The following is a 23,541-nucleotide window of genomic DNA, read 5'->3' as shown; positions in this document are numbered from 1 at the left end:
GTAACGATCTATCTATACTTAGATGACGATCCTTTTTCCCTGGACTTCGTTTGTTGCTAATTGCAGTCACCCACCTGAACGGTAATGATCTAGACTTAGATGGCGAATTGTACGACTTTTGTGCGATGGCGTGGGCTCGGTCCATTTTACAAGGTGGTGTGTGTGCTGTGATGCGCGAAAGACCCAGTCTTGGACCCGGCCGTCATGGTGGTCAGCTCTCCCGCGCTGACAGCACTGGCACCCTAGAATGCAATACGGCATTGACCTCGTGCTCCAGGACACATGCAATCGTCGTGTGGAAGAGCTTTGGGCATCCGACCAATACGCGCCTCCCATCCCGGGGCAGTCCATGGGGGCACTTGGGTACGGACTCGTCTCGTGGCCGCTTCGGCCTGAACGTGCACACAAACCACCTCCTGAAACTTGCCACTGGCAGCCTGGACTCTTAGAGACTCGTACAACGCGTACTGAGGGAGCGGCTCTTTTTCCTTGACTCGCCAACGCATTTCTACTACCGTATCGAGGACGGCACGGTGCACAACCACAACCAGATACAAGGGTTCATAGTTCATACACCTTTCTTCTTCAAGAGTACACAAATTGCATCCTCATCAGGGAGCCAACGACCAGAGCGAGGACACCAAAACACCAGGAAACAAGAGCAAAAGAGGGCTAGCTACTCGCTAAGAAATAAATATTGCTCGACTTCCTCAACAATCTGCACTGCACACAAAGACCATTGACAGAACGCTGCTGGGAAACATTGCCAAATTTGCTAGTCCCTCCACGATCAGTTGATACACTTTCTTTACATCAGACGTTAGAAGACACTACTCCGTAGTCCGTACACACAGAGTCATCCAAAGCTGTAACGAGAGTGAGGTAAATTTAACATGGGAAATGAGCTGTTGATACCTGATATTACCTTCTACAGCAATAAAGTGATCCACCTGCAAGCTTACGTACTGGGCAAACTAAAACGTGGGAAGAAATGTTCAGCTTCCTTTCAGTCAGCAAATTAGAAAGAAATGTTCAGCTTCCTTTTGGTCAGCAAATTGCGCGGTCGGTCGATGCCTTGTATTAAGCTAATCGGTGCCCTAAACTTCACGGCAGCTGTCAGATACACTGAGTTGACTGAGAACTTACCATTTTGATGGAAGGTCCAGCGGAATTCCTCCTGGCCTTTTGACAATTTGACATTCGCCAACCACCCAAGGAAAGCATGCCATACGAGGCGCCCAAGACTTGCTGGATGCCTGGATCATATCATGTTTATATACACCACAATGGCATGCTGATCATGCAAGAAGCTAATCAGAAATAAAGCCAGATCAGCAAGAAGCTAATCACAAATGAAGCCATTAAGCGCATCACTATCTTTTGTTCTCCACCTTGCTTCGTTCCTCGTGCTCTTGCTCCACCAGCCTCATCTGCTTGCAGCGCAGAGGCTCACAACCGGATCGACACTCAGCCCCCCTGGCTACATCACCTCCCCGTCGGGGGGATTTGCCTTCGGCTTCCGGGCCCTCGACTCTGACCCCAGCCAGTTCCTCCTTGCTGTCTGGTTCAACTTCAACCTCACCCAGGCGCCCGACCCTGCACAGGAGAAGGTGGTGTGGTATGCCAAGAACCTGGGTTCAGGCTCCACCGTAATGGCCACGAAGTTGTCTGTGTTCAGCATTGGTCCACAGCTCTCCCTCACTGACAACACCGGTAGCATAATATGGACAAACCCATACCCTAGCCTACAAGCTGGCTCAATTCTCGTGCTGCAAGACTCAGGCAACCTCCAGTTACTTGCCACCGGGGGAATGCCCATCACCTGGGAGAGCTTCCAGCACCCAACTGACACACTCCTCCCGGGTCAATCCTTGGGCTCTGGAAAGGCTCTTCTGTCCAGGCGCTCCGACATGGTCTTCTTCCCCGGCCGCTACAGCCTGCAGGTGCAAGGCGATGGTAACATCGTCTTGTACCTCACGAACCTCGCCACCGGCAACCTGGATTCGCACAACGCATATTGGAGCACTAACACCTACCTGCCAGGCAACCAGGCCGGCAACATGACTATTTTCTTTGACTCATCAGGCCATCTGTACTATCAGAGCAATGACAGCACTGTGGTTGACCTGATACCCCCGCATCCAAAGTCTAGGTTTGGTTACCACCAGCACGCATCACTCGATCCGGATGGCATCTTCCGCATGTACACCCGACCGAAGAATGCCATGGCAAGGAGCAACTTGTCGTGGGCAGTCACGGGACAGTTCCCAACCGAAGGTTGCAAGATAAAAACCTCTCTGCAAGGTTTGTGTGGCCCCAACTCATACTGTGTGTATGGTCCTAACGACCGGCTCGATTGTGAGTGCCCAAGCAGCTACTCCTATGTCGATTCTCAGCTCACGTACATGGGCTGCACACAGGGGTTCATGCCGCAGAGTTGTGACGGGAAGAACCGCTCTGCCGAGTTTGGGGTTGTCAAGCTCCCAAACACCACTTGGGGAAACTCGCCATATGAAGGATATTCGCACACCACAGAGGACCAGTGTGCAGACTCTTGCCTAAAGGACTGCCTCTGCGCCGCTGCTATGTATGATGGCAGTTATTGTGCCAAGATGGTGTCATTGGCAGGATTTGGACGGCAAGGAGGAGACATTGTCATGAAGGCATTGATCAAGGTGCGGACGAGCAGCCCCTCAGTGCCGGCGCCACCGAGAAGGATATTGCCTTATGTATTACTCGGTTGCTCGGCGTTCCTATTGCTATCCACAATAAGTAGTCTCATGTTACATTGGTACCTTAGGAAGAAGAATGCCAACCATGACTTTGTGAGGGCTTACACTGCAAAAGAGCTTTACAAAGCCACCAATGGCTTTTGTAAGTTGCTAGGCAGAGGCGGCTTTGGCGAGGTCTACCATGGGAAGTTTAAGTCACTACACTCCCCTGACATAGCAGTGAAGAAGCTCATCAGCTCCAATGATTACAGCGAGAGGGAGTTCACGAATGAGGTACAGTCCATCGGCCAGATCCACCACAGGAACCTAGTCCGAATGGTTGGTTACTGCAAAGAGCAGGAGCAACGGATGTTGGTGTTCGAGTTCATGCCAGGTGGTTCCCTCCGGAGCTTCCTTTTCCAGCCTCAGCGACCGATGTGGAGTTGGCGTGCTGAGGCAGCACTTGGTATTGCCAAGGGCCTAGAGTACTTACACGAAGGATGCAATTATCCAATCATCCATTGTGACATCAAGCCTGACAATATATTGTTAGATGACAAGAAAAATCCAAAGATTACTGATTTTGGGATCGCAAAGCTTCTTAGTGACCAGCAGATGCACACCACGGTGACTAACATCAGGGGCACAAGGGGCTATATTGCCCCCGAGTGGTTCCAAAGTGATAGGCGCATTGACACCAAGGTTGATGTTTACAGCTTCGGCGTTGTGCTACTAGAGATGATATGCTGCCGGAAGTGCCAGGAGCCTGTGACCGGGCTGGATGGTGACGATTCAGTCACACTGTTTTGGTGGGCTGGTCAGTTGGTCTGTCATGGAAAAATTGAGGTTTTGTTGCATAATGATGACAACAACATTGAGGATTTGGTCAAAGTGGAGAGGTTCATGCGTGTTGCACTCTGGTGCATTGAGCAGAATCCTTCGCTCCGTCCGACAATGCACCAGGTGGTGCAGATGCTGGAGGGCGTGGTTGAGGTCGACACTCTACCTGCTCTTACAAGCTCCAACTGTTCATCGCCATTGACCTCTTCAGTCGACGGGAGCACTCTGTTGCCAGGTGGTGCTAATCTTGAGATAGAGTGATATTCTGATAGGCTGCAGTTTCAAAATGATATTTATTTTTTTACTTTTCACCAATGCTAATTGTTTCAGCATTGTGTAACTCTAGATGGTGTAGCTAGACATCAATCATGCCTTGTAGCTATTACATGTCTTCTAGTAAGTATTCATCCATTGTGCTCCACTTATGCAATAATCCTTTGGTTTGAGCACTAATTCATCATGATTTTTTTTTCCTTTTTGAAGTCACAGGATATCTTTCCTGGGTTCAAATTAAGTGTGTATAATGGTCTAGGAAAACATACCACATGCAAGAGCAGCAGCAGCAAGATTTGGCTGAAAATTATGTCAGCAATTCATTCAGCTCTACCTGTCAGAGGGGAAAGTATTAGTAAACTAAAACTGAACTTGATTGGGCATTTCTCATAAGAGCAATGAGTCATAATTCAGGGAACCCCATCTGGATGTTTCGTAGATATTCGGCCAAAGATCAACTAATATAATTCATAAATCAGAGGCAAAGAAATGCTTATCACTCGTTTGTCGAACAGATACTAACAGAACAACGGTAAGGTGAATGAATAATAACATTGGAGGTGAATAATAACAAGAAAGAAAAACGTGAAGGGTGAATAAATAAAGGAGTTTATATGCAAATTTTACTGTCCATGTGCTTCCTTGGTGTGCCTTTGTCACATTGGCAGTACCAAGTCACTTCAAAGCACCGTGACGAGGCAAAGAACTTAATCAAGATTGATGCCAAACCACATGTTAGGGAACAATGATCAATTTGATTTGATTAATAAGTTTAGTTACCCAAGATCATATTTACTCTGTTAGTAATATAATAGATTCCAGATTCCAGTTATGCAGGCCTTAGCCAGTTAGCCACAAGATAACAGCTGCAAATATATTAGCAGATGGCACAAATATGAACGGTGACAATTGAAGATGTACTTTTAGGATAAGTTACTATCCAATATTCAAAATTCATGTATGCATTTGTCTTCAGCTAGTCATAAATCATGGTTAAGTAATATCCTTTGCAGGCCAATAAGATAACATTGACTGCATATTTTTGAGGTCCTCTATCAAGAAATTTATCACTCCAATAAGAGCCTGAACTATAGACAAGGCTACTACAAAAGTTCATCTGTAAGACAAAATCTCAAACTTTATTCTGATCAAGTTTTAGCCTCCGCCTTGAAGGCAAGAAAAGGAAAAAAATATCCCTGTTCTGAGATAAGACTGAAACATCAGCCCTTGATGTTGCCTAGCCAGAAAAGCATGGGGAATTGCGCAGCCGCGAGGAATAGAAGAAAGTAGTGGTTCCTGCTAGGATGTCTCTCAAAAGTCCTCGATGCACCCTGCAGAACCCTCTTCATCGTCTTAACCAGGAACACTCCAGTGCAGATACAGAACCACGGCAGCAAAAAATAGTATGAGTAGCTCCAGAAGATGCGGACAAGCATCGCAAGTGAGGTACCGGCAAACCCATACCCAGCATATGCCACAATGTCAAGCAACGGCGATTCACCACTTCCCAGTGAGTAAAGTAGAGCTTTAATGAGGATGACTTGCATAAACCAACCGAGTAACCCTTTTGTGAACTGTATAGTCAGTGCCTCCGGGGTAAACCTGCATTCAGGAACGAATGTTAATAATAAGACAAGCACCATTGAATCATTAAGGATATCCTGAACATTAACGAGCAGTGTTTTCCTCTAGAGAAATAAAATAGTGCATCACAAAAGTTAATCTCTACCCTCCAACCTTTCTCTAGTATCTGCATTTTATTTCTTATCTTAAACTAACAAACAGAACTACTTGCCTTAAGTGATATATACTATATTACACTGCTCATAGAGTCATACTGCCCATTTCTTCTAGAGTCCTACAAGTACAACAATCACAAGTTGTCCTTGCTGTGCAGTTACCTTCCAAGAACACCCAAGGCATATCCAGCAACTACAATGTAGGTGGCAAAAGCCATCAGAGGGATGTACAGATCTGGAGCATTGATGTCTTGAACTGGAGGTTTGTATGACAGCCTTCCTCCCACTGGCTCGGTTATCCTAGTCCAGTGTCCCTGAAGGAAGAGAAACGATATAAGGATTGAGTGAGTCCTCACAATCTGCAGGTACGACACGAAAATGGGTTCTTGAGAAAAAGGAGGCAGCCAGTCCTTACCCGATGCAGGAAAGGAAACAAGACAACCTTCAGCTTGTTCCTCACATACTGGTTGTTCACTTGGAAGTAATATTGTGGATTGGACAAATATTGGGTGATCTGTATGCGCAATCAAGCAAAACTTACATTGAATAATTTTTTTGAAAATCAAACAACACGTATATCTATGAATGAAATGCGCCTATGGCTTACATTGCTTTGCATAAAGTCAGAGCTTGAACCTAAAAACTTCTCACTGTACGCTCCTAGTCCACTTCGGATGAGTTCAGGTCCAGCTCCATACAAAGCACTTTGAAAAGGATCCGCCTGTGAAGTAGTAGGCCTGCCTGCCAATCCTCCCAGATCAATGTTCATCGCTGCCATCACGGCTGAATAAACAAAGATTGTTCAAACCAATAGTCAGACAACAAGATATCAATTGTGAATGGTCATGTCATCTACAAACTACGTACCACTTTAACTGCATCCCTTAGAAACCTAACAATATAGCCCACCATTGCTCTTATATACAAAGAAAAACCCTATGAAACTGATTTCATAATGTCCATCCATGATTTTATATATGACAGAAACATTGTAGAAAAAGTATAATAGATGGATCACCACGACCCAGATATGACTAGCAGCCATATGCCACCTTACACCAGAATGTGACGATGTTGAAGAGAACATGTACTGTAAAGCTAATTCGAAAGAGAGGGAGAAATAGAATGATATCTTATCATCGTTTATCAGCCCGTAGGTTGGCCCAACCGCAGTGCCTAGTAATGATGCAATGGCCAACCACAAGTAGCTAGTCTGGTTTCACAACTTCTTTTTCACATAAACTTCTCCTATCAATGCATTGAGACACAGGGCCTTTTTTCTCAAAAAAAAATGTTTCCCTTGAATACCTAAATCTTAACAAATTATGGCATTCATAAGCATAGATCTACAGATAGCTTAATTCATTTTTGTCAGCACAGCTTTACAGATAAATACCACTAACCAAATGTTCACAAGATACCGAGCACACGATAAGCAATGAGTGTGAAACGTAGGCATTAGAAGGATCAACCTGAAGCTTACATACGTTCCTCTCTAAAGTCTGCAACTGCTTTTTACTCAAACGAAATAAATACCTCAGATTTCAAATGCAGAGCCTCGTCAGGAAGCCAATAATGACAATAAGGTGAAAACAAATCCTGAAATACATCTTGTAACTCCGCTAGTCGGCTTGAAGCATGTGTAGGTCTAACGGCCCAACATGACATCGCCTCTTATGCTAGTCCGGCGTACGAACTCGGAAAGCAACCTAGGAGCCACAGTTCAATCCCCAGCCTCTAGTGTCAGATCAGATCCCACCGAAACGCCCGCACAGGATACTAACCGCAGAAATCTATAAACAGCAATTTAATTCGTACTTACATCAAGAACAGATTCGAACCAGATCGCCGCCCCTATTGGTGGAACAAGATCCAGTTTCCCGTTTGGAGGGGAGGGGGTGATAATTTGCAGGAATGCGGCAAAGATCTGAGACCAAGAACTCGAACTGAATAAACGGGTAACGGAATTTTTCTTTTAGTTACCTGCGGCGATGCTTGCTACGGATTTGCTCGCGCGTGCTCGAGGAAGGGATTTCTCGGCGAGGAAACGGGGGACTTTTTTTTTTCCGCGGCGTCCTCCGCCTTGTACGAAATAAAAATGTTTTTCCCCAGTGAACTGGGCCTGCGTATTTGGTTAGAACATGTCCAGCAGTCGAACATTTTTTGAGCTCCTAACCTTTTTTTCTCAACAAATCAACCTTTCAAAATCAAGCATTTTCTTTGATAAGGGTTGTCCGGAAGAGACTACGAATGTGGTGAAAGGCACCCTCGAGGTCATCAATGAATCTCTTTCAGAGAAATATTTAGGGTTGCCGACCGAGGTTGGCAAGTCAACGAACGAGGCCATCAAGTACATTAAAGACAGATTATGGGGTAAGATTCAAGTGTGGATTGAAAAGTGCTTTGGCGGCTGCTGGAAAGGAGGTCCTCATAAAATCCGTTGCCCATGCCATATCCACCTTCTCAATGTCATGTTTTCTGCTTCCAAGAGGACTGTGTCAAAACATTGATACTATGATCAGAAAATTTTATTGGGGAAGCAAGGACGGAGAAAGAAAAGCTGCCTGGGTATCATGGGATGTCCTTACAATGCCTAAATACAGGGGTGGATTAGGCTTTTGTGATACTCACTTGTTCAATCTTGCAATGGTAGCAAAATATGCTTGGCGCCTCACTCAAGATACGAGTTCCTTGAGTGCCTGCCTATTGAAAGCAGTTTACTACCCTTCCTGTGATGTATTTGATGTTGTTTTGGGGAATCATCCATCTAAAATTTGGCGAGCTATCATGAAAGGGAAAGAAGTTCTCAAGCAGGGGCTTGTGAGGAGAACTGGTGATGGCAGGTCCACTAGTATATGGAATCATAACTGGATCCCGAGAGACCACATGCTGCGTACAGTACATCCTAGGTCCTCCAAATCCGCCGGAGTTGGTGTCTGAGCTTATTAATGGAGTTGAGAGGTGCTGGAACCGGGCGACAGTCTTGCATCATCTGCAGCCCATTGATGCCTGTGAGATCCTAAATATTCCCCTGGCAACTATCCCTTCCGAGGATTGGTGGGCGTGGCAGTATGAACGAAATGGTCATTTTTCACTAAGATCATGTTACTGCATGCTCAAGGAGACAAAACAGAGGAGAGAGGACTGCCTAAATGGGAAAGGAAGGAACTCGGATTACCAATCAAACAAGAAACAATGGTGTAGGCTTTGGGGTGCAAAAATTCCAGCCAAACTGAAAAACTTTGTGTGGAGGCTCTCCCATAACTCTATACCGACAGAGGGAGTCAGACATCACAGACACATGGCAGAAAATGATGTTTGCAAAATATGCAATGGTGCTGTGGATAGCTGGAAGCATGCGTTGATAGAATGTCAAATGGCGAAGTGTGTTTGGGCCATGGTTGATGAGGAGTTAGTCCAGCATATGGTAACGATTACCACTGATGATGCTCGATTATGGCTAGTGGAGCTACAAGGTACATCGAACGAAGAACAATTCATCAAGGCAGTGGTCACGCTGTGGTCGATATGGTGGGTGCGCAGGAAGGCCATACATGAAGAGCAGTACCAATCACCCCATTCAACACTTTGCTTCATAAATAGATTTATTGAGGATCTGTCTTTTATCCCTCAAAAGAAGCATTCTGTGCAACAGGTTAGCTCAAGAGCCAATGTACAGGCAAAGAAATGGCTACCTCCCAGGTACGGTTGGGCGAAGGTGAATGTTGATGCTGCAATTTCTCGAAATGCCGAGAGGGGAGCTGTGGCTGCTGTTTGCCGTGACTACACTGGTCTTTTCCTGGGAGCATCAGCGTTGGTGGTGGACAACCTGCATTCGGAAACCCTGGAGGCGATGGCCAGCAATGAGGGTCTCTCATTGGCCCTCGATCTCAACATACAGAACGCCCAGATTAGCACGGACTGTGTGGCTACTGTCAATCACATCGGAGAGCCTTTTCTAGGTCCAAGTAAAGTTATCGTGGAGGAGATCAAGATGAAGCTTCAGATGTTTCCAGAATCTGAAGTCATCCACGAGAGACGTGATCATAATTTCGAAGCGCATTTTCTTGCGAAAGCTGCTACTACTTTAGGCCCGGGACGCCATCTTTGGCTAACGGGAACCCCAAACATAATTTGTATTCCTATGACTCTTGAGTTTTTAATATAGCAGCTTTCAGCCCTCAAAAAAAACTTTTTTTCTCAAGGAACCGATAGTAGCACTGCCTTTTTATTTCAGACAAAAAAGAGAGTTTATGTACCCAAAAAAAAGGATTTATGTACAAAGGTTTAATATTTTTTCGAAAAACGTGACAAAAAACCCCAAGTGACCAAAGAAAATCTCCACTACTATTAGACAATCAAACAAGAACTTTCTTAAGTGCACCTTGCAAAACATCCACATCCACGTCACCCACATCAACACCATAGGATGAAGCCCGAACCACCCCATCTAACAGCCATCATTAATTTATTCGAGATCTGGTGTGCGCTTAGCAGTTTACATAGACTGACCGTACTCCATTAGATGAAAATATGAAACTCCCTGACCAGCCTCCGCAGCCCCTCAAATCACGCTAATCTAACCATCTAACCAACACGCAAAAAAGTAAACTCAACCTAATCGTTACCCTCGCCCTCTCCCTTCCATTCATCGCAACCCTGCACTGCATCGTCGCCTCCCTACACGGTGACCCTGATCCCTGCATCGGATCTTCGTTGCCCTGCACTGCATCGACACCTACCTGCCGGGCTCCCTCGCCGCCTTGATCAGCACCGTCGAGTGGGCGACCGCCCCTCCTTCACCTACAATCAAATATTCACAAATCGGCCAGGCTACAACAAGACTATTATGCAGCAATCTGCTCAAGTTTTGAAGCTGCAGGCAGCCCCATCAGATCGCCAGGTATGATTTCCACAGCCAATGGAAACCCAACTAACAAGATACAACCTCACCTTCTTTTTTACCAGCAAAAAAACTCACCTTTTTTTCTAATATACGTCTGCGAGATCGCCAGTGCCCAAGAGCCTGCCCTGGCACATGAGCCGTCGCGCCCACCCTGAACGTCCCCTGAACCAGCTGGCCACACACATTTATAATTCTTCCCTGCACTTCTTCAGGTTAGACTTCTTCCTTTGACGTGTTGCAACACTACTCAGGATTAGAATTTTGAGAACAGAGTTTCTAAAAAATAAACAGTTGCAAAGCAGAATGCTATAAGCCGTTTGTTTTATATCTCTAATTAATGGTTTTCTATGTTGGAAAACGGTGAATGCAGGTCCTAACATCCAAATTTCTAGGGTTAAGATACCCCAACTCAGCAGAATACGTGATTCAGATTGCACAATTGAAGATGTTGGTTAGTTCTCTTCGGAGTTTCTTTTGGATACGTGATCCAGATTGCCGACAATTTTTTACTGTTGTTTCTGTTCTCTTCAAAGTTTCTTTTGGAAAATACCTCTAGTTCTGATTCAAAGAGAAAAATATGAATATTGTGGGTTTTTCCCTAAAGTTTCCTATAGCTAAAGTGCAACCATGCACTAACCAATTTCCCCTATGTCATTTGTCGCAAGGCCAGCGAGTCTCATTCGGAGGAGTAGAGCAGACACCAGTGACCAGTGCGAAGTGCCAGTGTTGGTTGGTGCTTTACCTCATGCGTTTAGGTCCCAGACAACTTGGTTTGTACTCCCTATGTCTCAAAAGTGTTAAAAATGCCTTATATTTTGAGACAGAGAGGGTATTTATTAAGGGTTCTCTTTGCTCCCGGTTCCAATTAGGGCCCGATGTATCTCTCGGGTATAAGGTATAAACTTTGCTCGTTTTCCCTTTGACGTAAAAAAGTTACTTTTCATCTTCTATGCTTGATTGTTACTTAGTGTATGTTTGTTTCTCCACTTGGGGTTCGGTCCAATTTTGGTATACTCTAGTTGATGATGCCGCAACCCCCCTCCCCCCCACATGGAGAGATGAAATCTTAATTGAGCTAGGTAGATCTGAGCGCTTGGAAAATATAAAGTGAGATCTCTTCTCTTGTCATTTCTATTCATGTATCTTAAGTTATTACAAGTACAATTGTAACTTCTATTTTTATTTACCTTTCTATTTGTGGACACACATCTACTGCAAGTTTTGATTCATTGAAAAAGACAGTTAGTGACCAACTTGTCCTTTGAGCAGGGAGGAGAAGTTGTCCTAGAGGTGGGTAAAGAAGGACACGTCTGGCACTGAAGCTGCCAAGTGAGCCACTGATCCTGACACTGCAACGCTGATCCCAAACACAAACAATGGAAGCTTGGAAGGTTCAAGCAGCAACATGCCACAAAGACCACCTGGTTCAGAGACAACAACGAGGTTTTTCGATTCACTGGCGAGGAAGAGAGGGACAGTGAAGTGCTGACTAAGGTGGAGCTGAAAGAGCTCTGGGAGCAGCTCAATCACCAGGGTTTCGAGAACCGTCACCAAACATGCATCGACATGTTCAGTGGCGGATCCTGGATTTCGAACTTGGGTGTTCAAATTCTTTTCCCAACATGATATCTAAAATGTTCACATAGCAAGAGCTTTTTTTCCCCATCACAGTAGCAATACCTAAAATAGCTTAAAGAAATGACAAAAATTGAAGATCATCTACTATGCAATAGTACATTTTTTTCATGGCCACAAACACAGCATGGCATCATTATCCTTAAGTTGCGGGAAAATCATGCACAGAAAATGTAGAAAATCATGTACTAACAATGATGATATGGTGCCAATGACTCGTGTAATACTGGGCAAAATTAGTGACGGTAACTGGGTTGGGGAGCTATCTCGCAAAAAAACCTGGGTTGGGGAGCTAGTGAGAAGGAACTAAGCTAGTTGTGCCGGCCAATTGGGTTGTGCAGGAGTATAAAATTGAGATGCTTGTTGACTCGGCTGGCTTATATGAATTAACGTGACGTTTATTGCTCAAACTACACCACTATTAACATATATGCCTAATATACATCATTATATAAAGTTTTGTGGACAAAATTTTTGGGTGTACAACTGTCCACCCATGACCATATGTGGATCCGCCCCGGGACATGTTAGTAGTTCACTCCTGCTAAATGTTTTTTCTTGGTTTCCTTCACTCTTGATATATAGGTGCCCTTTGTTTAGGGTTAACAAAATGTTGATGGAAGAATCACATCCGAGGATGTTAAGGATGTCAGTCACAAGAACCCAAACTGAAAATATAGTCTTAGTGTGTAAATCTGAAGCATATATTCTGCTATTAATTAAGCAAATGATGACACACTTCGTAGATTACCGCCCTTAGTGCATCAGCAAACAAACTTTCCAAAATCAAGGAGCGAGCGGATGAGTACATAGTCCTCATCATGGAAAAATTTGACCCTAACGATTTGGGCTACATAGAGGTATGTGTATGTCCAAGCGAAGCCTCGCCATCTCGAAGGGCGATGTCTCACCAGTAAGTAATAACTTGTGCCATCAACCATGTATCCTCTAAAAGTATCGATTAAGATATACTGTATTTAAGTTTAATTTATATTAAGGGAAAAATATGAACAAAAGTCAACGGAAAAGCATCGGATACCAACCCGCGTGGTGATTGTGTAGTCCCTCTTGCCTTCCAAAAGTCGGCGCGCATGTAGCGGTCAGCCTGCGTGTTCTTCCTTGGCACAGAGATGGCGAGGGCGGCAACATCGTTGGTGAGGAAGTTGGGGATGTTGGTGACGTGATCCGGCGCTCGTGGTACTTGGGAGGTCGACGTAGTCCGTCCCCATAGAGAAGGACGACGACGCATCGATGCGGCATCGGGGTTGCCAATGAGGGCGCCGATGGCGGAGTGATACGTCTCCGTCGTATCTACTTTTCCAAACACTTTTGCCCTTGTTTTGGACTCTAACTTGTATGATTTGAATGGAACCAACCCGGACTGACGATGTTTTCAGCAGAATTGCCATGGTGTTGTTTTTGTGCAGAAAATAAAGATTCTCGGAATGTCCTGAAACTCCACAGAACACCTTAGAAAAAATAAAGAAAAATCCTCACAAAAGATGAAGACCAGGGGGCCCACACCCTGTCCACGAGGGTGGGGGTGCCCCCCTGGGCGCGCCCCCTACCTCGTGGGCCCCCTGGTGGCCCTCCGACGCCAACTCCAACTCCATATATTGGCCTTCGGGGAGAAAAAAATCAGAGAGAAGAAATCATCGCGTTTTACGATACGGAGCCGCCGCCAATCCCTAATCTCTCTCGGGAGGGCTGATCTGGAGTCCGTTCGGGGCTCCGGAGAGGAGAATTCGTCGCCGTCGTCATCATCAACCATCCTCCATCACCAATTTCATGATGCTCACCGCCGTGCGTGAGTAATTCCATCGCAGGCTTGCTGGACGGTGATGGGTTGGATGAGATTTATCATGTAATCGAGTTAGTTTTGTCAGGGTTTGATCCCTAGTATCCACTATGTTCTGAGATTGATGTTGCTATGACTTTGCTATGCTTAATGCTTGTCACTAGGGCCCGAGTGCCATGATTTCAGATCTGAACCTATTATGTTTTCATGAATATATGTGAGTTCTTGATCCTATCTTGCAAGTCTATAGTCACCTACTATGTGTTATGATCCGGCAACCCCGAAGTGACAATAATCGGAACCACTCCCGGTGATGACCATAGTTTGAGGAGTTCATGTATTCACTATGTGCTAATGCTTTGTTCCGGTTCTCTATTAAAAGGAGGCCTTAATATCCCTTAGTTTCTAATAGGACCCCGCTGCCACGGGAGGGTGGGACAAAAGATGGCATGCAAGTTCTTTTCCATAAGCACATATGACTATATTCAGAATACATGCCTACATTACATTGATGAACTGGAGCTAGTTCCGTGTCACCCTGTGTTATGACTGTTACATGATGAACCACATCCGGCATAATTATCCATCATTGATCCGGTGCCTATGAGTTTTCCATATACTGGTTCTCGCTTATTTACTTTTCTGTTGCTACTGTTACAATCACTATAAAACACCAAAAACATTACTTTTACTGTCTTTACTTTTGTTACCGTTACCACCACTATCATATTACTTTGCTACTAAACACCTTGCTGCAGATACTAAGTTTCCAGGTGTGGTTGAATTGACAACTCAGCTGCTAATACTTGAGAATATTCTTTGGCTTCCCTTGTGTCGAATCAACAAATTTGGGTTGAATACTCTACCCTCGAAAACTATTGCGATCCCCTATACTTGTGGGTTATCAAGACCTTTTTCTGGCGCCGTTGCCGGGGAGCATAGCTCTATTCTTTGAGTCACTTGGGATTTATATCTGCTGGACACTATGAAGAACTTGAAAGACGCTAAGACCAAGATTTTCCCCTCAACTACAAGGGGAGGTAAGGAACTGCCATCTAGCTCTGCAGTAGATTCTCCTTCTGTTATAAGTAAGCTTGCGACGCCTAAACCTGCTACCATTATGAATTCTGATATGTCGCATGTTATTGATGATGCCACTTCTACCATGCATGATACTCGTGATGAAACTACTTCTATGCTTGATACTACTGTGCCACTTGGTGAATATCTTGATGAGCAAATTGCTATGTCTAGAGAAAGAGAAATTATTGAACCTGAACACGATGATGTTAGTGACAATGAACCTATGCCTACTATTCCTGGGGGTTATCTTTTCGATGCTGAATCTTCAGCAGCTATTTTTGCTTGCCAGGATAGACGTGAACTTAAGAGGTTACTAATTAAATGGAGTAAAGAATCTTTTAGAGGTAGAATGAAACCCGACCCTGCTTTTGCTACTTCACCTATCTATGTTCCTGATCAGGACTATTATGATTTTTCTGTTGATCCCGATATAATTACTTTGGTTGAATCTGATCCTTTCTATGGCTATGAATCTGAAATTGTTGTGGCACATCTTACTAACTTGAATGATATAGCTGCCCTGTTTACTAATAATGAGAGATCGCGCTATCTTTATTTACTCAAAATATTTCCGTTCTCATTAAAGGGTGATGCTAAGATATGGTATAATTCTCTTGATCCTGGTTGTGTGCAAAGTCCCTAGGATATGATTTATTACTTCTCTGCTAAATGTTTCCCTGCTCATAAGAAACAAGCTGCTTTGAGGGAAATATACAATTTTTTGCAAATTGAAGAAGAGAGTCTCCCACAAGTTTGGGGGAGGCTTCTCAAGTTACTTAGTGCTTTGCCTGATCATCCTCTTAAGAAACCTGAAATATTTGATATCTTTTATAATGGACTAACTGATGCTTCCAGAGATTACCTGGATAGTTGTGCTGGTTCTCTTTTCAGGGAAAGAACACCGGATGATGCTGAAATTCTATTGAATAATATGTTGGCTAATGAAAATAATTGGGCACCTCCCGAGATACCTCCTGAGCCAGTTCCTGAGCCAATTACTGAGCCTATTCCTAAACCAACTCCAAAGAAGAGAGGTGTTCTATTTCTTTGTCCCTAAGATATGCAAGAGGCAAAGAAATCTATGAAAGAAAAAGGTATTAAAGCTGAAGATGTTAAGAATTTACCTCCTATTGAAGAAATACACGGTCTTAATTTACCACATGTTGAAGAAGTATATGTTCTCAATTACTTATTTACTGAAGAACCCCCCGATATCCCGACACATGTAGTAAAGGTAAATTCTCTCTATAGATATGATAAAGCTGAAGTCCCTCCTACTAAACTTGCTAGTTAGTGCTTGGATGAGTTTGATAACTTTATGTTTAAGCAAGATGACTTTAATGCTTATTTTGGTAGATAGTTAAAACAAGATGCTTATACGATTAAACGCTTGGGTGATTATATGGCTGATATTAGAGGCGAACTTAAACTTGTTAGCAAACATGCTTCTATGGTTACCAATCAAGTAGAACAAGTACTTAAAGCTCAAAAAGAAGCGCTTGATGAAATGAATAGTAAGAAAAATGATTATGCTGTTAGAGTGGCTACTAGAACCGGTAGAATGACTCAGGAACCTTTGTATCCTGAAGGCCACCCTAAGAGAATCGAGCAAGATTCTCAGAGAAATGATATTGATGTACCTAGTTCTTCTAGAAAGAAGAAAAAGAAAAATGATAGGACTTTGCAAACTTCTAGTGAACCTATTGCTGAGCCACCTGAGAATCCAAATGATATTTGTATTTCTGATGCTGAAACACAATCAGGTGATGAACATGAACCTAGTGATAATGTTAATGATAATGTTCATGTTGATGCTCAACCTAGTAATGATAATGATGTAGAAGTTGAACTTGCTGTTGATCTTGATAACCCACAATCAAAGAATCAACGTTATGATAAAAGAGATTTTGTTGCTAGGAAACATGGTAAAGAAAGGGAACCATGGGTTAGAAAACCCATGCCTTTTCCCCCGAACCAATAAAAAGGATGATGAGGATTTTGAGCGCTTTGCTGAAATGATTAGACCTATCTTTTTGCGTATGCGATTAACTGATGTGCTCAAAACAAATCCTTATTCTAAGTATATGAAGGATATTATTACTAATAAAAGAAAGATACCTGAAGCTGAAATTTTCACCATGTTTGCTAATTATACTTTTAAGGGTGGAATACCAAAGAAACTTGGAGATCCCGGAGTACCTACTATACCATGCTCCATTAAGAGAAATTATGTTAAAACTGCTTTATGTGATCTTGGAGCCGGTGTTAGTGTTATGCCTCTCTCTTTATATCGTAGACTTGACTTGAATAAGTTGACACCTACTGTAATATCTTTGCAAATGGCTGATAAATCAACTGCTATACCTGTCGGTATTTGTGAGGATGTGCCTGTTGTGGTTGCAAACGTTACTATTTTAACGGACTTTGTTATTCTTGATATTCCTGAGGATGATAGTATGTCTATTATTCTTGGAAGACCTTTCCTTAATACCGCAGGGGCTGTTATTGATTGCAACAAAGGCAATGTCACTTTTCATGTTAATGGCAATGAACACACGATACACTTTCTGAGGAAGCAACCTCAAGTTTATAGTATCAACTCTATTGGAAAAATTCCATCGATTATATTTGGAGGTTTTGAATTTCCTCTCCCTACTGTCAAGAAAAAGTATGATATACTCATTGTTGGGGATTTTCATATCCCCGTTGAGGTAACTTAGTACTATTCGAAATTTCTCCGGTTCCGTGTTAATCGGAATGAGCTCGTTAACAAGACTTGATCAACCTTGTTAGTGGATTCATTTTGATGATCACGAGATGGATGAAACTAGAAGCACAACCTTTTGTACCCTCTTTATATTTTCTGTTATTTAGTAGAAATAAAGCAAAATAGTATTTTTCTGTCTGTCTCCTGACTTATCCGCTCAATATAAAAATATCCCGAAAATAAAAGTCCTCGGAATGCCATGCAAATTTTTTATGATTTTTTCGGGAATATTTAAGAATTTACTGTGCAAAAATCACCGCGGGGGGAGCTGCCACCTGGCCACGAGGGTGGAGGGCGCGCCCTACCCCCCTGGGCGCGCCCCCTACCTCATGGGCCCACGGTGGCCCTCCTCCACTTATTCCTGCACCCATCTTCTTCCTCTGTCTCACACAAACACGAAAAACCAACTCAAGCACGAGTTCCAGCCCCCGTTGCTGTGATTTTTGATCTCCTTGCTCAAAGCACCTCTCGTAAAACTGCTTGGGGAGATTGTTCCTTGGTATGTGACTCCTCCATTGATCCAATTAGTTTTTGTTCTAGTGCTTTATTCATTGCAAATTTGTGCTACATAGGTGACCATGTTCTTGAGCTTGCATGTCAAATTTATATGGTTCCAAGTAGTTCCAATGCTTTATATAGGCTCTAGGCACTTGAAGGAGTTGTTGCTATCAATTTTATTGAAGTTGGTTCACTTTTATTTGAAGTTACTAAAAATTTTAGAAATTTTTCAGAGGAAAAAATATGTTTAGGAGGATGTTCCAAGGTGGCCCTTCAAGGAAGCAAGGTCCCAGGCTTGCAATACGTGATGCGGACGAGGAACCACCAAGAGATGCTCCTGTGAGGCCCTGTGAATGGCCTTCGAAAAATTTTATGAATCAAGTAGGAATCAAAGAAGAATTCAGCGCATATTTGCGCAACGCCGGTCTTGAGGACTTTGAAGCTGATAAATGCCCCCAGTATCATGATCTCACAAGTTCATTTGTGAGGAGGTTTGAGTTTTCATCTTCGCGTAATTCTCCTTCAGTCATGTTTGACCTTTATGATAAATCTTATACCATGGACTTAGAGGATTTCACTTCTGCTTGCAAGTTTCCATCTTGGGGTAATGTCAGGGATCCCTCTAAATCTGAATATAGAGACTTTCTTGCTAAAATAACTGTGGGGGAATCTAGAGACATAACACAAGCCACTATAGGGAGCATTCATTTTCCCGCTATACATTATTTTTCTCTCTTTATAGGTAGATGCATCAATGCTAAGGATGAAGTATGTCACTTGTGTGCTCCCGATCTCAGCATTCTCAGAAGTCTGTGTTAGGAGACCAATCTTATCATTTGGGAGCCATCGTAGCTCGCAGGTTGCATCAGAATAGACATAACGGGGATTTCTTTGGAGGAATTTATGCAACCCGCTTAGCTAATTTAGTTGAGATAGACATTTGTGAGGGTGATATAGAGTTACCTCCTTATTTAGATTTTGATTCTATGGTTTCTCACCGGTTTGTTGAGAGGACAGAGCCACCTCTCCAGTATCGACTAATCTTTAACAAACGTCATGTAGTCCATATTGCTCTTCCTGCTCCTGCCTTCTTTGATTTTCAGACAAAAGGAAGATATGTTATTACCAGAGAGGAGGCAGACGAATACGAGAGGAGAGCGGAGGCAGCTAGATGCTACACTGCAGCCCAGGAGGCTATAGCCGCTGCATCATAGTATGACCCCAGCTTCACTTATGGGTATCCGCCAGGTCATCCCTGGCAATAGACCAACTTAGGCCAAAAGCCTAAGCTTGGGGGAGTACGTATTTCCCACCGACATTACATTCATGTTTACACACACTCATTGCTAGATGTCAGTGTTCATACTCTTTCACTGTAATATCCATGCTAGTTTATTTTCTTTTTCCTGCTTTCTTCTTGTGTGTTTAATAAACCTTAAGAAAAACAAAAAAAAATTATTAGTAGTTTATTTATTTGCTATAGTAATTAAAATGGAAAACCCAAATATATTTCCTGTTCTTCTTTTGTTTGTTGGGAGCTTTCCCGTGCAAATAGTTTTTATTTCTTTTTCTTTTCTTTGGGGGTCAGTAGGAGAAGACCATATTGAAAATGCTTAGTGGCTCTTATATGCATGATTGTTTATTTTAATGTAGAGCCCATATTACTTGTCTTCTCTCTTGAGTTGAATGCTTGCAAATTCCAGCTTAGTCCAATGCACGTGCACTCTTATTATTATACACTTCGTTTGGTCGTGCAAGTGAAAGGCAATAATGATGATTTATGATGGACTTATTGGGATGAGAAAAGCTGGTATGAACTCAACCTCTCTTGTTTTTGTAAATATGATGATTCATCGTTCTTGATTCAGATATTATGAAGTAAACATATTTGCAATGACATTTAGAGATTATAGTTGCTTGTGCCATGCTTGATTAGCTATGAGTTATAATGGTTTACCTTGCGTGCCAACATGCTATTAGAATGATTATGATGTGGTATGATGGGATGGTATCCTCCTTTAAATAAATTGAGTGACTAGACTTGGCACATGTTCACGCATGTAGTTGAATCAAATCAACATAGCCTTCATGATATTTATGTTCATGGTGGATTATATCCTACTCATGCTTGTATTCGGTGTAAATTAATTTTGATGCATGTTTACGACTGTTGTCGCTCTCTCAGTTGGTCGCTTCCCAGTCTTTTGCTAGCCTTCACCTGTACTAAGCGGGAATATTGCTTGTGCATCCAAACTCCTTAAACCCCAAAGTTATTCCATATGAGTCCACTATACCTTCCTATATGCGGTATTTACCTGCCGTTCCAAGTAAATTTGTATGTGCCAAACTCCAAACCTTCAAATGAAATTATGTTTTGTATACTCGCGCAACTCATGTTTCAACTAGGGCTGCCCTTATCTTCCATGTTAGGCGGTTATTCTCAAGAGGAGTGGACTCCACTCCTCATTCACGAGAAAAATGGCTGGTCACCGGGATGCCCAGTCCCATGCTTTATGCAAACTAAATCAAAATAATTGCAAACAAAACTCCCCTTGGGACCCGTTGAATGTTGGAGGCACTCGTTGTTTCGAGCAAGCCATGGATTGATGCTTGTGGAGGAAGGGGATTATAAACTTTACCATTCTATTTGGGAACCGCCTATAATTTGTTTAGCATGGAAGATATCGTCATCTCATAGTTGTTGCGTTGACAGCAAAAGTATGCCGCTCAAAATGTTATTCAATCTCAATTTTAAAATCGAGCTCTGGCACCTCTACAAATCCCCGCTTCCCTCTGCGAAGGGCCTATCTATTTACTTTTATGTTGAGTCATCATCCTTCATATTAAAAAGCACCCGCTGGAGAGCACACTGTCATTTGCATTCATTATTATTGGTTTATATTGGGTATGACTTGACTGGATCTCTTTTACCATGAATTACAATGTTTAGTCAGTCCTTGATCTTTGAAGGTGCTCTGAATTTATGTTTTGTGGTCTCAAAAGGGCTAGCGAGATACCATTTTGTTATATCATGTTATAATTATTTTGAGAAAGTGTTGTCATTCGAGTTTTGTTATTATGGCTCGCTAGCTAATTATGCCATTGATATGAGTAATTGTGAGACCTTTGTGTTATTATGAGAATGGTTAGTTCATAATATTTGCTGAAACCTGAATGCTGGCTTTTCATGTTCACAACAACAAGAGCAAACAGAGTTTGTAAAAGTTTTTCTTTTTCTCTTTCAGTTTGTCAACTGAATTGCTTGAGAACAAGCAAGGGTTTAAGCTTGGGGGAGTTGATACGTCTCCGTCGTATCTACTTTTCCAAACACTTTTGCCCTTGTTTTGGACTCTAACTTGTATGATTTGAATGGAACTAACCCGGACTGACGTTGTTTTCAGCAGAATTGCCATGGTGTTGTTTTTGTGCAGAAAATAAAGATTCTCGGAATGTCCTGAAACTCCACAAAACACCTTAGAAAAAATAAAGAAAAATCCTCGCAAAAGATGAAGACCAGGGGGCCCACACCCTGTCCACGAGGGTGGGGGGCGCCCCCCTGGGCGCGTCCCCTACCTCATGGGCCCCCTGGTGGCCCTCCGACGCCAACTCCAACTCCATATATTGGCCTTCGGGGAGAAAAAAATCAGAGAGAAGAAATCATCGTGTTTTACGATATGGAGCCACCGCCAAGCCCTAATCTCTCTCGGGAGGGCTGATCTGGAGTCCGTTCGGGGATCCGGAGAGGGGAATTCGTCGCCGTCGTCATCATCAACCATCCTCCATCACCAATTTCATGATGCTCACCGCCGTGCGTGAGTAATTCCATCATAGGCTTGCTGGACGGTGATGGGCTGGATGAGATTTATCATGTAATCGAGTTAGTCTTGTTAGGGTTTGATCCCTAGTATCCACTATGTTCTGAGATTGATGTTGCTATGACTTTGCTATGCTTAATGCTTGTCACTAGGGCCCGAGTGCCATGATTTCAGATCTGAACCTATTATGTTTTCATGAATATATGTGAGTTCTTGATCCTATCTTGCAAGTCTATAGTCACCTACTATGTGTTATGATCCGGCAACCCTGAAGTGACAATAATCGGAACCACTCCCGGTGATGACCATAGTTTGAGGAGTTCATGTATTCACTATGTGCTAATGCTTTGTTCCGGTTCTCTATTAAAAGGAGGCCTTAATATCCCTTAGTTTCCAATAGGACCCCGCTGCCACAGGAGGGTAGGACAAAATATGTCATGCAAGTTCTTTTCTATAAGCACGTATGACTATATTCGGAATACATCCCTACATTACATTGATTAACTGGAGCTAGTTCTGTGTCACCCTATGTTATGACTGTTAGATGATGAACCGCATCCGGCATAATTATCCATCATTGATCCGGTGCCTACGAGTTTTCCATATACTGGTTCTCGCTTATTTACTTTTCCGTTGCTACTGTTACAATCACTACAAAACACCAAAAACATTACTTTTACTGTCTTTACTTTTGTTACCGTTACCACCACTATCATATTACTTTGCTACTAAACACCTTGCTGCAGATACTAAGTTTTCAGGTGTGGTTGAATTGACAACTCAGCTGCTAATAATTGAGAATATTCTTTGGCTTCCCTTGTGTCGAATCAATAAATTTGGGTTGAATACTCTACCCTCGAAAACTATTGCGATCCCCTATACTTGTGGGTTATCACGGAGGCGTTGGCGCGAAGGAACTAGGTGTGCCCGTCGGGAGGGGAGTCCCAGTAGCAGAAGATGCGGAAGAGAAGGTCAAGGTCCTGCTCCAGGTGAGCGTTCCTCCGGAGCAGCAACAACAACATGCCCAGGGTCGCCTTCGCCGACCGCCGGGAGCACCAAGGACGGCAGCGGCTGGCTGTTGTATGGTGGGTGGTGGCGCTCCGCGCTGGCCTTTTTGCTAGCGTTTTATTTTTCTTTTGCTTTTCTAGGAGCGGTGGGCAGACAATGAAAGGATAAGGTTTGGTGATGTGTGAAGTGTAAGAGGGAGGCACGAGGCAAAGAGCGTCGGGCGTGTCCAGTTCTTTCTTCCCTTTTCTTTCTTTATCGATGGCTTTTTAGCCAAGTGCTACTCTGTAAACAAATATAAGACGTTTTAGATATCTAAACGTCTTATATTAGTTTACAGAGCAAGTAATAATTAAGTAATACTAATATATAGTGCTAGGCGTTGTTCATTCTTTTTTCGTAATTATCACTAGCCTTTTTGTCATTTGGTTTATATTAGCATCGGACATTGTTTAATTCCTTTTTTATCGG

The 23,541-nt window shown here is 43.2% G+C and overlaps 2 protein-coding genes across 12 annotated transcripts; one reads left to right on the top strand and one right to left on the bottom strand.

The window, feature by feature from the left end:
- Nucleotides 1-560: 560 nt before the first annotated feature.
- On the bottom strand, nucleotides 561-7,785 carry LOC123157241 (protein YIF1B). Of its 11 annotated transcripts, none has more exons than XR_006478833.1 (8): nucleotides 7,547-7,785; nucleotides 6,171-6,346; nucleotides 5,979-6,077; nucleotides 5,726-5,877; nucleotides 5,289-5,426; nucleotides 1,392-4,158; nucleotides 1,147-1,294; nucleotides 561-866 (listed from the first exon to the last, which is right to left on the bottom strand). XR_006478833.1 is itself a non-coding variant. In XM_044575503.1 (6 exons), exons 2-6 carry the CDS (start codon nucleotides 6,339-6,341, stop codon nucleotides 4,155-4,157), a joined length of 564 nt encoding a protein of 187 aa, XP_044431438.1. In that variant the 5' UTR covers nucleotides 6,342-6,346; nucleotides 7,547-7,785; the 3' UTR covers nucleotides 561-4,154. The 11 variants fall into 11 exon arrangements, 4 of the variants coding, with proteins under 4 accessions (XP_044431438.1, XP_044431437.1, XP_044431435.1 ...); XR_006478835.1 differs by having other exon boundaries at nucleotides 1,147-1,256; nucleotides 4,094-4,158; XR_006478830.1 differs by having other exon boundaries at nucleotides 1,147-4,158.
- On the top strand, nucleotides 1,353-3,812 carry LOC123157240 (G-type lectin S-receptor-like serine/threonine-protein kinase LECRK2). The gene has a single exon (XM_044575499.1). The coding sequence runs from the start codon at nucleotides 1,353-1,355 to the stop codon at nucleotides 3,810-3,812; it is 2,460 nt and encodes an 819-aa protein (XP_044431434.1).
- Nucleotides 7,786-23,541: the final 15,756 nt, after the last annotated feature.

This window comes from Triticum aestivum, chromosome 7B (assembly GCF_018294505.1).
Source record: "Triticum aestivum cultivar Chinese Spring chromosome 7B, IWGSC CS RefSeq v2.1, whole genome shotgun sequence".
Taxonomy (NCBI): Eukaryota; Viridiplantae; Streptophyta; class Magnoliopsida; order Poales; family Poaceae; genus Triticum; species Triticum aestivum.
Note: the sequence above shows the minus strand (reverse complement) of the source record. Positions and strands in the feature narration are given on the sequence as shown.

Coding starts and splice junctions, on each gene's coding strand:
- LOC123157240 (XM_044575499.1), top strand. CDS start 1,353: ATGAAGCCATTAAGCGCATCACTATCTTTTGTTCTCCACCTTGCTTCG.
- LOC123157241 (XM_044575500.1), bottom strand. CDS start 6,341: ATGGCAGCGATGAACATTGATCTGGGAGGATTGGCAGGCAGGCCTACT. Junction 6,078..6,170: donor CTGACTTTATGCAAAGCAAT/GTAAGCCATAGG, acceptor TTGCGCATACAG/ATCACCCAATATTTGTCCAA. Junction 5,427..5,725: donor GCCTTGGGTGTTCTTGGAAG/GTAACTGCACAG, acceptor TCCTGAATGCAG/GTTTACCCCGGAGGCACTGA.